Source organism: Geotrypetes seraphini, chromosome 8, assembly GCF_902459505.1.
Source record: "Geotrypetes seraphini chromosome 8, aGeoSer1.1, whole genome shotgun sequence".
Classification (NCBI taxonomy): Eukaryota; Metazoa; Chordata; class Amphibia; order Gymnophiona; family Dermophiidae; genus Geotrypetes; species Geotrypetes seraphini.
In genome coordinates this window covers 43593575-43611723 of record NC_047091.1, presented here as the reverse complement: position 1 = coordinate 43611723, position 18149 = coordinate 43593575, and the positions used below count along the sequence as shown (strand labels likewise).

The following is an 18149-nucleotide window of genomic DNA, read 5'->3' as shown; positions in this document are numbered from 1 at the left end:
GAAACCTTCAAGATCCTGAAGGGTATAGAAAAAGTAGACAGGGACAGATTTTTCAGATTATGGGGAACCACAAGTACAAGGGGGCACTCGGAGAAATTAAAAGGGGACAGGTTTAAAACAAATGCCAGAAAGTTCTTTTTCACCCAGAGGGTGGTGGACACATGGAACGCGCTTCCGGAGGCTGTGATAGGTCGGAGCATGTTACAAGGCTTCAAAGAAGGTTTGGATAGGTTCCTAGAGGATAAAGGAATTGAGGGGTACAGATAGGAGTAGCGGTAGGTTATAGGGATAGTCTGGGAACATTGCTCAGGCAATGAGCCTGATGGGCTGCCGTGGGAGCGGACCGCTGGGCGAGATGGACCTCTGGTCTGCCTCAGCGGAGGCAACTTCTTATGTTCTTATTATCATGCCACTGTACTGGGCTATGGTACATCCCCACCTGGAATACTGCATCCAGCACTGGTCGCCGTACTTGAAGAAGGACACAGTACTACTTGAAAGGGTCCAGAGAAGAGCGACCAAAATGGTTAAGGGACTGGAGGAGTTGTCGTACAGTGAGAGATTAGAGAAATTGGATTTCTTCTCCCTTGAAAAGAGGAGACTGAGAGGGGACATGATCAAAACATTCAAGATAATGAAAGGAATAGACTTAGTAGATAAAGACAGGATGTTCACCCTCTCCAAGGTAGGGAGAACGAGAGGGAACTTTCTAAAGTTAAAAGGGGATAGATTCCGTACAAACTTAAGGAAGTTCTTCTTCACCCAGAAAGTGGTAGAAAACTGGAACGCTCTTCTGGAGTCTTATAGGGTAAAACACCCTCCAGGGATTCAAGACAAAGTTAGACAAGTTCCTGCTAAACCAGAACGTACGCAGGTGGGGCTAGACTCAGGGCACTGGTCTTTTGACCTAAGGGCTGCTGCGGGAGCAGACTGCAGGGCACGATGGACCACTGGTCTGACCCAGCAGCGGCAATTCTTATATTCTAAGGCAGTGTATCGCAAACTGTGCCAATGCACACTAGTGTGCCTTCTGATATTTTAAGTGTGCCGCGGCACACTGGGCAAGAAGAGAGGCTCCAGCGCCTGTGTCAGCTGACTTCTCCTACTGTAACAGTCAGGGACTTTACAGTGCGGGACTGCCAGGACTTTTACAGGTCTGCCGGGAGTAACTTTTATGGTGCGGGACTGACTTTTACAGGTCTGCCAGGACTTTTACAGTGCGTATTTGCTGAGACTGACTTTTACGGGTCTGCTGGGACTTTTACGGTGCATATCTGCCGGGACTCCTGCCTTCCTGTATTCACACCCTTGGACTAGCAGCAGCAGCTGCAGCCTCGGAGCCTTTGCTAGGCTGGCCCACATTGCATCGCCTGATGAAACCGCGGCTAAATTACTGCTAGCGGCAACTTTGTGGCGAAGTTAAAAGCACACAGTAACCTGCCACTAGGCTAGAGGAGAGGTATTGCTGGGGAGGGAAGGGAGAAGGGGTACAGCTGGATATAAGGAGGGAAGGGAGAAGAGGTACTGCTGGATGGTGGGGAGGAGGGAAGGGAGAAAGGATAATGCTGGACGGGGAGAGGAGGGAAGGGAGAAGGGATAATACTGGATGGGATGGGGGAAGGAGGGAAGGGAGAAGGGGTACTGCTGGACAAGGAAGAGGGAAGGAGTACTGCTGGACAGGGGGGAGGTAAGAGGAAGGGAGAAGAAGTGCTGCTGGACCTGGCAGAAAGGGAGGGAAAGAAAAGGTGCTACACACTTGAGGGGGAGGGGGAGATAGTGCATGGGGAGAGAGCATGTTGGGTTGGGAAGGAGGGATGCCACTTGAGGGAAGTAGCAAGGACACAGAGAGAAAGTGTGCAGGACTCATGGAGAGGGTGAGATGGATGGGGAGGTCAGAAAGGAGGGAAGGAGAAATATTACACTCTGGGGAAGGGGGAGAGGGCAAAGAGTGAAAAGTTGGACTCATGGAGAGAGAGAGATGTCAGTTGGGGGAGGGAAGCAGGACCAGAGGAGAAGCATGCAGGAGGAAGAGAGAAAAAAAAATGTTGGACTGGTGGAAAGGAGGGAGAATTGTTAGACTGGGAGGGGGGCCAGAAAGGAGTAAGGGAAGGGAGATGGACTGCAGAGGACAGAAAGGAGGAAGGGAAAGAGAAATATTACACGGTGGGGGTGGGGGGGAAGATGACTAAAGGAAGGGAAAGATATCAGGGAAGGGAAGGAGGGGAGTCTGTAGAAATAATAATAATAGCAGTAGTAGAGAGAGATGCCAAATTATGGGAAGGAGCGGAGAGAGATACCAGACTGGGAAGGGGGAAAGGAAGGAGAGAGATGTCGGACCCCTGGGGGGGAAGGAGAGAGATGTCAGACCTTGGAAATGGGGAAGGAAGGAGAGAGAGATAGGAAGGGGGAAGGTAAGACATGGAAAAGTAGAAAGCAGAAAATTGGAAATACTGAATGTTAATGCCAAAGATGGATGCAAGAAATTGTAAAACTGACCTCAATTAATTAAATGCCCTCAGTGAGTGATCAACAAAAGGTTTTTGACTGCTCAGAGATATGAAACTCCAAGAGAGAAGGGAAACCCTTACTCCCTAAATGGGTTTACCGTCCAGTCATTACGAACTTCTAAATGTTAGATCACTCTCTGAGACAATATATGTATTTAAAGTTTTCTTCTTGATTAGACTTTTCTTTTCTGTGTAGAAGTTTATATTTCTTTATGGTAATTTATATTGATTTGCATACAGACAGAGATATCACCGGTTGTAGAGAAAACTCCACTTATCTTTAAATACTCTGGGGGTCCCAACATGGCCCCGTTTTGGAATCTGCTTCAGGAGACCCGAACAAAAATCTCAATGGGTATGAAAGGTTTAACTAATCTCCGGTTTGATTTATCTCCATGATAGTATGGCCATGTCTGCAACGCAAAAAATATATGTTCAAAGACAGCAACTGCTATATGGACACACATTCATGCCCGTTACACAGTGCTACATAAAATGTGTCATTGGCAAAAAACATTAGATTGAAAAACGCATAGTTCTTTATGTACCTTTGTAGAGTGTACTAGATTGTTTCAACCGACAAGAACGCTGACATCCCAATTCTTCTATTAAAGGAAAGGGGAGGTACACTGCGTGTTTTACGTACTGGCGTCACTTACAGAAAAATGTACTTGCACAAGAAGATACAATAAAGTTAAAGTTTTCAACCACACTGACAACACCACTATCATACTTGTAAAGCACTCTGCTTAAACTCATTAAAGGAAAGCTATCCACTCAATCTCATTGTTTAGTCCATTCGGATGGAGTGAGTTTAAGAAATAAATCCATTTCTGCTCTTTTTTCCACAATGTGTGTGCTACATCCCCTCCTCTCGTGCTGGTGATAATGTCCAAAACTGAATACCTTAAATCTACAGGATCGTGTTGCTGGTTTATCCAGTGTGCAACTAAGGGGGCTTCTTGCACACCGGAACGGATTCGACTTAAGTGCTCCCCAATTCTGGTTTTGATACTTCGAGTCGTGCACCCCACATATAGAAGACCACACGGACATTGTATAAGATAGACCACTTATTGAGAGTTGCAGTCTGTTGCCTGACGGGTCTTCCCATATATTGTGTCATTAAGATGCATCTGTCTTAAGGTTACACTGTATTGACACATTTTGCAATGTCTGCAAGGGTTATGTTCTCATATTCGATAATGGATGACTTGCCAGAATTTGGGAATGCACCATGCTTTGTTTCAAATTCTGTTTTTTAAAAAACACAAATCTTGGGAAATTTTGGAATTCAGGATGATATTGAATAATGTCCCAGTGTTTAATGATGCATTTAATTTGAAAAGCAAGGGTGGAGTATGGAAGAACACACATTAAGGCAGATTCATCTTGCTTCGAGTTGCAATGCAATAATAACGATCGATTGGCATATAATGCTCTTTTATATGCTTTCTGGATGACAGATGAGGGATATCCTTTCTCTAGAAACCTGTTTCATATCATTTCAAGCAATGGGACCAGACGGGATCCATCCCAGGATACTAAGGGAGCTCAGAGAGGTTCTGGCGAGTCCTATTAAAGACTTGTTCAACAAATCTCTGGAGACGGGAGTGATTCCTGGGGATTGGAGGAGAGCGGATGTGGTCCCTATTCATAAAAGTGGTCACAGGGATGAAGCAGGAAACTACAGGCCGGTGAGCCTCACTTCAGTTGTTGGAAAAATAATGGAAGTGTTGCTGAAAGAAAGGATAGTGTATTTCCTTGAATCTAATGGGTTACAGGATCCGAGGCAACATGGCTTTACAAAAGGTAAATCGTGCCAAACGAACCTGATTGAATTTTTTGATTGGGTAACCAGAGAGCTGGATCGAGGACATATGCTAGATGTAATTTACTTGGATTTCAGCAAAGCCTTTGATACAGTTCCTCATAGGAGGCTGTTGAACAAACTTGAAGGGCTGAAGTTAGGACCCAAAGTGGTGAACTGGGTCAGAAACTGGCTGTCGGACAGACGCCAGAGGGTGGTGATTAATGGAAGTCGCTCGAAGGAAGGAAAGGTGACTAGTGGAGTCCCTCAGGGTTCGGTGCTGGGGCCAATCCTGTTCAATATGTATGTAAGTGACATTGCTGAAGGGTTAGAAGGAAAAGTGTGCCTTTTTGCAGATGATACCAAGATTTGTAACAGAGTAGATACCGAAGAGGGAGTGGAGAATATGAAAAAGGATCTGCAAAAGTTAGAGGAATGGTCTAATGCCTGGCAACTAAAATTCAATGCAAAGAAATGCAGAGTAATGCATTTGGGGATTAATAATAGGAAGGAACCATATATGCTGGGTGGAGAGAAGCTGATATGCATGGACGGGGAGAGGGACCTTGGGGTGATAGTGTCCGAAGATCTAAAGGCGAAAAAAACAGTGTGACAAGGCATTGGCTGCTTCCAGAAGGATTCTGGGCTGTATAAAGAGAGGCGTAGTTAGTAGAAGGAAGAAGGTGTTGATGCCCCTGTACAGGTCATTGGTGAGGCCCCACTTGGAGTATTGTGTTCAGTTTTGGAGACCGTATCTGGCGAAAGACGTAAGAAGACTTGAGGCGGTCCAGAGGAGGACGACGAAAATGATAGGAGGCTTGCGCCAGAAGACGTATGAGGAGAGACTGGAAGCCCTGAATATGTATACCCTAGAGGAAAGGAGAGACAGGGGAGATATGATTCAGACGTTCAAATACTTAAAGGGTATTAACGTAGAACAAAATCTTTTCCAGAGAAAGGAAAATGGTAAAACCAGAGGACATTATTTGAGGTTGAGGGGTGGTAGATTCAGGGGCAATGTTAGGAAATTCTATTTTACGGAGAGGGTGGTGGATGCCTGGAATGCGCTCCCTAGAGAGGTGGTGGAGAGTAAAACTGTGACTGAGTTCAAAGAAGCGTGGGATGAACACAGAAGATTTAGAATCAGAAAATAATATTAAATATTGAACTAAGGCCAGTTACTGGGCAGACTTGCACGGTCTGTGTCTGTGTATGGCCGTTTGGTGGAGGATGGGCAGGGGAGGGCTTCAATGGCTGGGAGGGTGTAGATGGGCTGGAGTAAGTCTTAACAGAGATTTCGGCAGTTGGAACTCAAGCATAGTACCGGGTAAAGCTTTGGATTCTTGCCCAGAAATAGCTAAGAAGAAAAAAAAAAAAAAAAATTTAAATTGAATCAGGTTGGGCAGACTGGATGGACCATTCGGGTCTATCTGCCGTCATCTACTATGTTACTATGTTACTATATTGGCTTTGCTGACATATTCTTCTATGGTAGTACACAATCTGTGGTGTCGTAAAAACTGACCTACTGGGATGTTGTTCCTTAAATGTTTTAGATGAAAACTATCGTATTGTAGGAGATTGTTCCTATCTGTGGGTTTGCGGTAAATACTGGTGTGAAACTCTCCCTGATGTAGAGAAATTTTTATATCCAAAAAGGATACCTTCCTGGTATCCATGGTTATAGAAAACTGTAAATTACTGCCACAACCATTGAGCCATACCACAAACTGCTCTAAATCTACTTTAGTGCCTATCCATACACCCAAAATATCATCTATATACCGTTTCCAAAATAAAAGATGCTGCCAATGTGCTGATGAATATAAGAAGGTTCGTTCAAATTTGGACACATATAAACTTGCTATTGATGGGGCCATCTTGGCCCCCATAGCAGTACCTTTAATTTGTTTGTAAAACGTGGTGTCAAATTGAAAATATTCATATTAAGGGCGATGGAGGCTAATTGTGTGAGGAACTTTACCCTACTCTCAGAAAGTTCCAACGCTTGTAATTCTTCCTTAATGACATCTGTGGCTTCTTTTTGAGACACGTTAGTATATAACGTTGTAATGTCTAAAGTAAATAATATAGCATTCAAGGGAACTTGATGTTGATTTCCCAAATATTTAATCATGCTTGCTGAGTCTAACACATACGATGGTGCTAAAGGAACTCGATCTTTAAGGTATGTGTCCAAAAAGCAGACAGTGGCTCTAATATTGATCCTATCCCTGAAACGATGGTCTCCCGGGGGGATTCATTAGCGACTTATGAATCTTCGGGACAAAGTATATCACGGGAGTTTAGGATGTTTGCAGTATAAAAACTTAAACTCTCTTTCAGTGATAACTCCCATTTCTAATGCCTGTATTAAAAAATGAGATATCTCATCCTGGATATGCTCTGTAGGGTCACTCTGTAAAGGCCCATATAGGTGAAATCTGTAAGCTGATGTGTGGCTTCTACAATGTATTGATCTACATCTTGGAGAACAACTCCTCCACCTTTATTGGCTGGACGGATAATAATGCTTTGATCCGTTGCTAACGACGTCAACGCGACCTGCTGCTTCTGAGATAGATTAAACCGAATAGGTGAGGGGTTGTTCTCCAAAATGCCTATGTCACGCTATATCAGATTTTCAAAAGCTTGAATATGTGGATCTGCCGTGGCCGGAGGACACCATGTTGTTTTAATCTTAAAAGGTTTGTCCCCTATGAATGACTGATCTTTGGGATTTCCTTCTTTATGAAAGAAATGTTTTAATTTGCACTTTCTAATAAATTTAAACAATGCTATTCTAGTGTCAAATGAATGATAAGAGCTGGTAGGTACAAATGAAAGTCCTTTATTCAGTACCGATAGTTCCACTGTAGTTAATGTTCGATAGGAGAGGTTAAACACATTCGATGTCAGGGTAGCATCTTTGTTTGTTTGGACCTAATTGGTCTCCGAACGTTTGCCTTGGGTCCTCCCTGAAAATGGGCATTGGGACCTTGAGTAGAACTCTTTTGTTGTTTCTTGTCTTCGTCTGATGTATCTGAAGAAGTTTGTGTATAAGTAGGGCGTTTGGTACGCCGATTAATACGAGATTTATCCATCCACATATAAACGAAACCTCTAGTATAATCTAACTCATCTCGACGTAATTTCTTGATTTTAGTTTTCCTCAAATCTTCTTTAAAGGCATCAAGTTTGGTGTTAAATTCCTGTAATTTGATGTTATATTCTTCCACTGGAACATAGTTCTCCAGTGAGGTGTTGGCTAATTGAAACTCACTCTGATAAGTGGATAGTTCAGATTTGGTAGTTTCTATAACTAAAAGCATTAAATCTAGAGAACATTTGTTCAGTATAGCATTCCATTTATCAAGGAATGCTTTATTATCCTGGAACAATCTGGGCTCGGTCCTCATCCGTGGATGGATGCAAGGCAGAAAGTAAAGATGGAGAGAAAAACAGTCAATGGACAAGAAGTCCCTGGAAACATAGTTAAAAGCACAGAAAAATAAAGTCACCAGATAACAATGGTAGGAAAAATGATTTTATTTTCAATATAATGATTGAAATGTGTCAGTTTTGAAAATTTATATCTGCTGTGTATATTGTCTGTATATGAAAAATGAATGGAAAAAATTGCATTACAATTAGTAAAGGGGGTGGGATCTGAGGAAGAGCTTGGGTGGGTCTAGGGTGGAATTTGGGAGGTCTGTGGTTGGGGGTATTCTGTTGATATGTGTTAGATTTCACTGCTGTCACACCCTACTAGCATTTCAGGGCCTGGCTGGAAGGCCTCTGCGCGTGCGTGTATGTCAGCATGTGCGTGATGTTATCATGGCGACGTCCACACATTTCTGGGTGCCTTAAGCCGTGGCCACTATCTTTAGTGTGCCCCGGTTCGAGAAAGTTTGAGACACTGTTCTAAGGAATCCAACCCCACTTGTTATAATAAACATATTGTTATTTCTGTATTGATTTATTGTTTCTTTTCAATAAAGCAGACTTGATATAAAATGTCTTTTTATCAAAGTATCATTGCTGAGTGTGAAAACATAATACCAAAAAGTTTGTTCCATTAAGCAAAAATAACAAATTTTATGAAAAACAGAGCTGTGTATAATCAGTGGCTTTAAGGGACCCCAGAATGGGCTTTACAAAAATTTTAAAAATATATTTTCTGATCAAGAACAATCAAATTCATGGGAAAAACTTAGGGGTACTTTTACTAAGGCGTGCTAGCCAATTTAGCGCACGCTAAACGCAAACGCGTCCATAGACTATAATGGACGCATTAGCGTTTAGTGCGCGCTAAATCAGCTAGTGCGTCTTAGTAATAGGACCCCTTAATTTGCAGAGTTTTTCCAACTTTAGGTTTTTCTGGACAACCCTAAAGTCACAAGTACCTGGCAAGATCCCAGAACAGTAAAAACAGATTTTATTCTGATTGTTCCTGGGATAAACAGCATAAAATCTTTGAACTTTCCACCTCTTCAGGGATAGTGTTGTCACTAATAGGTCTAAGGGTTGTCGCCAAGACCGGACTGTACTGCTAAGGAAAACTATTAATTAAGACTTGTCCAAGACGAATTGAGAGACCTAACCCTAAGAGCTATCTCCCTCAACATAATCAGTACTATCTGAAACTCACTATGTTAAGGAAAGAGTAATCTGATTAGGGTCAATTTATTACCTAGAAATTGTGAGTGCTAATGTCGATTTATAATTGTGTCAATTCATAATAGTGCCAATTTATAATAGTGTTAATTTGACCTAGAAACTGGGAGAGTTAGGGAAAAATATAGTTACTGAGACAGGAAGAAGACACATTAATCTGCAAACATGAATCTCCTATTGATACTACTAATCTATCTAATAAGTGGTAGCATTAAGGATGTTAATTCACTCTATTCACAACTAAACTTAGTCCATTAGCCTGAGGTACCCATTAGGTTTATTACCAACCAACAGAAAGACAGAGCAAATCATATTAAAGTAATTACAAGCAATGGAAGACATCAACGTATCCTTAAAAAAGGGCAAGGGAAGTAAAACCCATCAGAACCACCACATCTACCAGACCTATCACATCCACTTCTATTCCTTGCACATATCTTAATACTAGATCAGTAAGGAATAAAGCTTTTTTAATCAAAGACTGGATCATCAGCAAACAAATAGCCTGTCTTTTTTCTAACGGAAACATGTCTATTGTCTGAAGAAGATCCAATAATAAACGACCTCCTACCAGATAATTTTAAAATTCACATGCTAAATCGTTATGGCAGAAGGGGGAAGGATTAGCAGTAATTATTAAGGAAGGATTTGAATTTGAACTATTGGATACCAAAATGACCAATCAGTTAGAAATATTAGCCTGTAAAATTAGCAATAAGGAACTAGAAGAATCCCTTTTTGCATATTATTTTATGTCCCACTAAAAAGTTGGACAAAAGCTAAAGAGGACTTCTGCGAATTTGTTCTACATAATTCAATCACTCCTTCATATAACTTCATTGCAGGAGACATAAACTTACACTTAGATGAAGAGGACAATCCAGAAGCAAAAGATTTTAAAATCTTTCTATCTTTGCTTAATTATAATCTCCCTCTAACCACACAAACACATGAAAAAGGCCATCATTTAGATGTGGTAGCCATGTCCACAAAGGAGATTCTAGAACCTTCCATCTCTATATCTGACGGTACTTGGTGTCATGATATCTGGTCTGATCACTTATTATTTCACTTTAATCTGGACTCGTTTACAATCCAAAACACACTCAAGCATAAAAAAAAAGAACATCTCACAAGGGGCCATATCAATCCAGAGGAATATTGGTCATAATATGAATTACGAGAGGAGATAGAAGAAGAGGTTGACTTCTGGGATCACTGGATGAAAACAAGCGAATCCATTTTAGATGAAATTGCCCCTAAACAAAATAGCAAAAGCTGCTTAAATAAATACAACAAATGGTTTGACACTGAACTTCTAAAAATGAAACAAGTAGTAAGACGATTGGAAAGGATCTGGAAAAAAACGGGAAAATTGTCAGACCGGAACCACTGGAGATCCAACATAAAAATCTACAAACAATTGATAAAAGAAAAATGCAAAGCTTTTTACTCATCCAAAATTGACTCATCCAACACTAGCTCGAAAGGAATCAATACAAAAGAACTGTTCAACCTAGATACGAACTTATTCGACACCACACGCTACACTCAGTCCACCTTCAGCAAACGATCTAACACAGTATTTTGATTCAAAAATTAAAAACCTGAGAAATAACTGCTCGACAAATGATATATATGAACATCAAATAGTTAACGTACAAAGAAATGAAATACCAGTGGATATGATTTGGAACTACTTTCAAAATTTAGAATGGAACTATATCAAATTATATAACAAGTACACTAAATCATACTGCGTCTTGGACTCTTGTCTCCCAGAAATTATGAAAGCAGCCCCCATCAAGCTTTAAACTAGCTTTGTTGAATTATTTGACCAATAATTTAAAAATATGGAAATTTCCTTACTAATAATGGTCACATCATAATAACCCCAATTCCAAAAAATTGTAAAGAATCACTAGCAGTCGCAACCAACTACAGACCAGTAGCATCCATTCCACTTTTTGTAAAAATCATGGAAAGATTGGTACACACCCAATTGATGGAATATCTTGATCAATTCTCTCTTTTACATGAAACTCAATCTGGTTTCAGACCTTTATTCAGCACTGAGACAGTAATTGCGGCCATCTTGGATAATTTACACTCCTTGTTCAGTAGGGGCCTTAACGCACTGATTATGCAATTTGACATAAGCTCTGCCTTTGACCTAGTGGACCATGGGAAACTGTTACAATGCTTAGATGCAATTGGTATCAGAGGCGAGGTGCTAGACTGGTTCCGAGGTTTCCTTACATCCCGCACGTACCAAGAACACTTTAACTACAATCTATCTGAAACCTGGAGTAATCCATCCGGTGTTCCGCAGAGGTCTCCACTGTCCCCACTGCTTTTCAATGTTTACACGTCATCACTAGGTGTGCAGTTGTCCCAACTGGGGATAAAATTATTCAGTTACGCAGATGACGCCATGATCATTATCCCATTCATGACCTCCCTATCCAAAGTCACTCCTATGGCAACAAAAGTACTAAATGTGATGGAACAGTGGATGTCTGAATTTAGATTGAAACTAAACTCAGAAAAAACAAAATTCTTCGTAGCCTCGCCACACTCACCAGACACCAAAACATCGCTGCGCATCAACAAACTCAGCTACCCTATTCAATCTACTATGAAGGTACTGGGTGTAATACTAGACCAGGGCCTAACCATGAAAGACCAGGTGGACTCTTTGGTCAGAAAAGGTTATTTTACTCTCTGGAAGCTTCAGTCCATTAGAGCATATTTCGATGCTTTATCATTCAGAATTCTGATACAGTCGCTTATACTGAGCCAACTTGACTATTGTAATATAGCCTACCTGGCAATTTCCCAGAAGAACCTCCAACAATTACAACAAAATGCGGCGATCATGCTGATTTTGGGCCTGAAGAAGTTCGACCATATAACCTCTTCCTACCGACTCCTGCATTGGCTGCCGATGGAGGCATGTGTGACGTTCAATATCGGATGTTTCTGCTTTAAGGTACTTTTTGGTCTAGCCCCCAGATATTTAACTGACCTTTTCTCTTTCTCAACCAATCAACTTAAGAGAAGCTCAAACTTGAATTTTGTTTCTCCACCGGTTAAAGGATGTAAATTTAAAAGACACCACCAACATCTCTTCTCTTATCAGGCAGCATTATGGGGTAAAGACCTGAAACAATTACTCATGCTTGCGAATACTTATGGGGAATTTAGGAAACACCTAAAAACATATTTGTTCCTAAAGTACTTAGGCAGCTACACTGAACAATCCCTCCCCACAATAACTGACTGCTAAATCTTAACTCTGTTAAGGTTTAGATATATAAAAGGGAAAAAACCAGCAAGGGAGGCAGTAGGCCCTCTCGACGACCAAGGAAGGAAAGGGTGCAACAAGGAGGACAAACAGATTGCAGATGGGCTAAATTAATTCTTTGCCTCTGCTTTACTAATGAGGACACTGCAACAATGCCCGAAACAGGGAGAATATTCAAGGGAGACATAGAAGAAAGCCTCACCACAGTGAATGTGGATTTGGACAGGATATACTATCAGATTGACAAACTAAAAAGTGACAAATCCCCTGGACCAGATGGAATTCACCCAAGAGTGTTAAAGGAGCTTAAGGTTGAAATTGAAGAACTATTACAAACCCTAGCTAACTTGTCAATTAGAACCGGGCAAATACCGGACGACTGGAAGATAGCGAATGTCACCCCAATCTTCAAAAAAGGATCGAGAGGAGAACCGGGCAACTACAGACCTGTGAGTCTTACGTCAGTTCCTGGGAAGATGGTTGAAGCGCTAATCAGGATAGCATAGTGCAACACCTGGAAAATCACGACCTGATGAGAGCCAGTCAACATGGCTTCAGAAAGGGGAAGTTTTGTTTGACAAATTTACTTCAATTTTTTGAGAAGGTGAACAAACAAATCGATAGCGGAGACCCGGTTGATATAATTTACTTGGACTTCAGAAAGCATTCAACACGCAAGGCTTCTGAGGAAGCTACAAAGCCATGGAATAGAAGGGGACATACTGAGATGGATAGGCAAATGGCTGGAGAACAGATTGCAGAGGGTGAGCTTAAATGGGAAGTTCTCGGACTGGGAGAAGGTGATAAGCAGTGTGCCCCAGGGCTCGATTCTTGGGCCCATCTTATTCAATATCTTCATAAACGACCTAGAAGAGGAAAAGACATGTAATATAATCAAGTTTGCAGATGACATAAAACTATGTTGGGCAGTTGGGTCACAAAAGGACAGCGAAGAACTCCAGAAAGATTTGATACAGCTAGAGAAATGGGCGGAAATGTGGCAGATGAAGTTTAATGTAGAAAAATGCAAAGATGCATCTGGGCAGGAAAAACAAGGAACACGAATATAAAATGTTAGGTGTGACACTGGGAAAGAGCGAACAAGAAAGGGACCTGGGGGAACTGATAGACAGGACCCTGAAGCCGTCGGCTCAATGTGCAACGGCGGCCAAGAAAGCAAACAGGATGTTAGGCATAATAAAGAAGGGGATCACGAGTAGATCGGCGGAGGTCATAATGCCGCTTTACAGAGCAATGGTCAGACCACACTTGGAATAATGTATCCAACACTGGTCTCCCTACCTAAGGAAGGATATAACCCTGCTGGAGAGGGTGCAGAGGCGAGCCACGAAGCTAGTAAAAGGTATGGAGAATTTGAGCTACAAAGAACGCCTTGGAAAACTGGGATTGTTCACCCTCAAGAAGAGAAGACTGCGAGGGGATATGATAGAGACTTTTAAAATACTAAAAGGATTCGACAAATTAGAGCAAGAAACACCGTTATTCACATTGTCCAATGTGACATGGACAAGAGGTCATGAACTGAAACTGAGGGACAGCAGGCCCAGGACAAATCTCAGGAAGTTCTGTTTCACACAGCGAGTGGTGGACGCTTGGAATGCCCTCCCTGAGGAGGTTGTGAAAGAGACCACCATTCTGGGATTCAAGGGCAAGTTGGATGCACACCTTCTTGCAAATCACATTGAGGGATACGGGTTAACAAGGTCTTCATCAGGGAACACCTAGCTTAGCCTCCGCGTGTGCGGGTCGCCGGTCTAGATGGACCTAAGGTCTGATCCGGTGAAGGCATTTCTTATGTTCTTACTCAATCTGTAACTTTTAATCATTGTAAACCGCATAGAACATCACGGCCCTGCAGTATATAAACTGTTGTTATTATTATTAATAAAATCTGTTTTACTCTTTGGGATCTTGCCAGGTACTTGTAACTTAGGTTGGCCAGTGTTTGGTCTATCCCAGTATAGCAACTTTTATGTTCTAATTTTCTCAAAACTATCTTAATGGCTTATGGACTTTTCTTATAGGAAATAGTCCAACCCTTTTTTAATCCCTGCTAAGCTAACTGCTTTTACCACATTCTCTGACAACAAATGCCAGAGTTAGATTACACACTGAGTGATGAAATATTTTCTCCAATTTGTTTTAAATTTCTTCTTAACTTCATTTCTTGACCCTTAGCCATGGTATTTTAAATTACACACTGAGTGATGAAATATTTTCTCCAATTTGTTTTAAATTTCTACTTAACTTCATTTCTTGACCCTTAGTCATTGTATTTTTGGAAGGAGCAAACAAGTGATTCACATCTACCTGTTCCTGTTCACTCAGTATTTTATAGACCTTTATCATATCTCCCCTCAACTTCCTCTCTTAAAGCTGAAGAGCTCTAGCCTCTTTGGCCCATGCAGAAACAGGACGTAATGTCAGAGGTAGCAGGATGAGCTGGAGGGAAAGCTTCAGAGCAGGCCACAAACAGCTCCTTTAAGATAGACCAGCAGAGGAGGGGTGATTGAGAGGGGGCATAAGAACATAAGAATTGCCTCTGCTGGGTCAGACCAATGGTCCATTGTGCCCAGCAGTCCGCTCACGATGTGGCCCTCTGGTCAAAGACCAATGCCCTAACTGAGATTAGCCCTACCTGACTACGTTCTGGTTCAGCAGGAACTTGTCTAACTTTGTCTTAAATCCCTGGAGGGTGTTTTCCCCTACGCCAGAACTCCAGGCTGGGGGAGGGAAGTGAACTCTAGACCCATGAACAGAACTGGAAGGGACACCAGTGGAAGCTGTGGTTAAGGTGGTGAGCTCCAGCAGCCTTGAAAAGACCTTGGTGCTGCTCACCACCAAGTTTGTGTTGCTGCTCATGAGAATGGATGGGAGGGAGGAAGGGAAGAGAGAGATAATGGACCTGGGGAAGAGGAGAGGGAGGGAAGGAAGATAAAGAGAAATGTTAGATCAGGAGGAGGAAAGGAAGGAGATTCAGTCTTTAGGAAAGGGAAGAGGGTTAGGATTTGATATACTACATTTCTGTGGTTAATTAAAACGGTTTACAGTGAAGGGTTAAGTGACTTGCTCAGAATCACAAGGAGCTGCAATGGAAAATAATTAACAAAATAAAATACCTTTTAATTGTTTGATTAATTGTAATTAAAACTTTTAATCAACATGTAGCCCTCATATTAAGCAGAGCACCACTGTCATTTGCTTTTTCTCCTTTTATCTCCTCTTTCAGCCTCGGGATCAATGGGCTTTTCTTCAGATGTCTTTATCATGGATACAATAGGTGGAGGGGAAGTGAGCCTAGGAGAGCTGGCTGACCTGACTGTAATCAATGAAAATGACCTTGGCAGTGATGTGAGTAATTTCCTCTGCCATTTGATCTATGTTCCCCTAGAATCTAGAGACAGCATAGGTAGCTAGAGGGGTCTGTATGCCTTCCACCCATCCTTTGTCTTTGATTTTGGCTGTGTGAAAGGCATAGGTAACAGCGCTGTCTATACTCTAACCTCAAGCTCCTCTGACCTAACTCTGGGGATGGCATAGGAAACTTTATTCTCTCTCTGTAGCTCCTAGACAGTAAAGACACGTTTAAGAAGACCTGGAACCCCAAGTTCACACTACGGAGTCACTATGATGGGATCCGGTCGCTGGCTTTTCACCATGCAGAGTCGGCACTAGTGACAGCATCTGAGGATGGAACATTGAAACTCTGGAACCTACAAAAGGCGGTCACTGGAAAGAAGTGAGAATGGGAATGAGGGAGGGGAAGGGCAAATAGGAGGTTGGTATAGAGTAGATGACCAGACCATCCAAAAATTAGGGTTAGTGAGAGGACAGATACATTCAATATAGTTCATGATCAATTAGAGCTTATTTCTAGTGCAATAGGTGTGTCATTCTGGATGATAGAGTTTTCTCCTCACTCCAGGTTTTTGATTCTTCCTCCTTCACCAAAGGGCTCTGCTGCCCCCTTCAGATTTTCCTTCTACACACGAACTGGAAGGAGTCTTTCTGATCTGCTCTGTATATTTTTTTATTATTTTTAGTGTTTTTTCAGGGGTTTCATTGGTTTTCAGTGCTCCAGAGATTTCCAGGTCAAGGGGAAAGCTCTGAATTGAGAAGAAGCAGATTTGAGATCTGCAGCTGACAGACCAATCCCTCTGTGGTACCTGTTGGCCAGCCTGTAGAAACTATTGTGGAGCTTGGCTCGCCTACTGGGTCGCAGAGGCTTGAGCACAGGCTGTTATACACCGGCGGGAGGCTCAGAGGGGCTCTTCAGGATGCCAGCTGCGTTTTTCTTCTCTTTTGCGTGAGTAAGTCCATGGGGGTCGAGGACAGGCAGACTTGCAGCCCAAAGCTTTGGAGGACAGTTCCAGTGAGGCAATGATTTCTTTTAAAAAAAGAGCTGAGGCAGGCTGCAGCACATCCTCAACACAAGTCATAATGAGTTATGACTGTTACAGCCTTTGGCAAAATTGGCAGGAGGGGTTCTGAAATCCTGTTTTTAAAGGTTTATGCCACTTCCTATAGAGTCCTCCACCTATAAAATCATATTTTCTATGTTGTTTTCTGCTAAACCGTTATAGGGCCGTTTTTGGTGCCAAAACATTGCTGTAGTGGCCATCTTGGATTTCCTGTTTTCAAAGTTCTCCAGAACCTTCAAATCACCTTGTTTTTTTCTCAAAATTGGTAGGGAAGGATACCCAGGCTCTTACCCCTAATTCATGCCAAACTTGTGCTGGATGGATGCTGGAAGAGCTCCGTTGTGCCACGTGTGACATGGTGCATGAAAGGATGCAGGAGATATGGGCTTAGCCTCCCCTCAGGTCTCTAGGGCTGAGAAGACATTGGTGGGCCTGTCTTCCGAGAGAAAATCCTTTTTAGAGCTCTTGAACACCAACTTACCTAAATGTAGGAGCGTGGAAGCCGCAGAACCCAAGAGATGCAAGATGGAGTCACCTAGAGGAGACTCGGCACTGCTTAATATAGCATTCTCTCCTGAATTTGTCAAGATGATATAGAGAAATTCTTTGGATGGCTGAGATTCCTATGGAAGGTCTGGCAGCGAACCAGGAGTGCACAAGTGGTTTTGGTCTTTTGGAACGCACCTGTCTCAGTATTGGAGGCTGGCCAGGATCCGGTGGACCATTTGGACAAAGACTTGGAGGACAAAGGGTTTATCTGTATGCCTTTGCTGTCGCAGAGCGAGTTCTCCCTGCTGGAAGAAACGGGTTCATAAGCAGGAGCAAGTATGCAAGATACAGTGGTGCCCATTACTGACTCCCTGTGAGAGTTACAGCTGCACTCCCAGCTCCATGCTCTATCCTCAGTAGAGTGATATACGAAGTAATAGTCACAGAGCAGTGGGAAGATCGTGCCTGACGAACTTATTCCACTTCTTTAAAGGAATTAACAAACGGATGGATAAAGGGGATCCCATAGACATCGTATACTTAGACTTCCAAAAAGCCTTTGACAAGGTACCCCATGAACGCCTACTTCGGAAACTGAAGAACCATGCGGTGGAAGGAGATGTACACAGATGGATCAGGAATTGGTTGGCGGGTAGGAAGCAGAGGGTAGGAGTGAAGGGCCACTACTTGGACTGGAGGAGGGTCACGAGTGGTGTACCTCTGGGTTCAGTGCTTGGACCACTGCTATTCAATGTATTCATAAATGATCTAGAAACAAGGACGAAGAGCGAAATAATAAAAATTTGCAGACAACACCAAACTATTTAATGGGGCTAGGACTAAAGAGGAATGTGAAGATTTACAAAGGGACCTGAACAAACTAGGGGATTGGGTGACGAGATGGCAGATGAAGTTCA

At 42.4% G+C, this 18149-nt stretch overlaps 1 protein-coding gene across 1 annotated transcript in view; it reads left to right on the top strand.

The window, feature by feature from the left end:
* The window catches only part of STRN4 (striatin 4), a 182958-nt gene that overhangs the window by 78472 nt on the left and 86337 nt on the right, over window positions 1-18149 (top strand). Inside the window, exons 9-10 of the mRNA XM_033953901.1 lie at window positions 15552-15673; window positions 15886-16061. Coding sequence (XP_033809792.1) covers window positions 15552-15673; window positions 15886-16061 — 298 coding nt within the window. The remainder of the gene's footprint in view (window positions 1-15551; window positions 15674-15885; window positions 16062-18149) is intronic.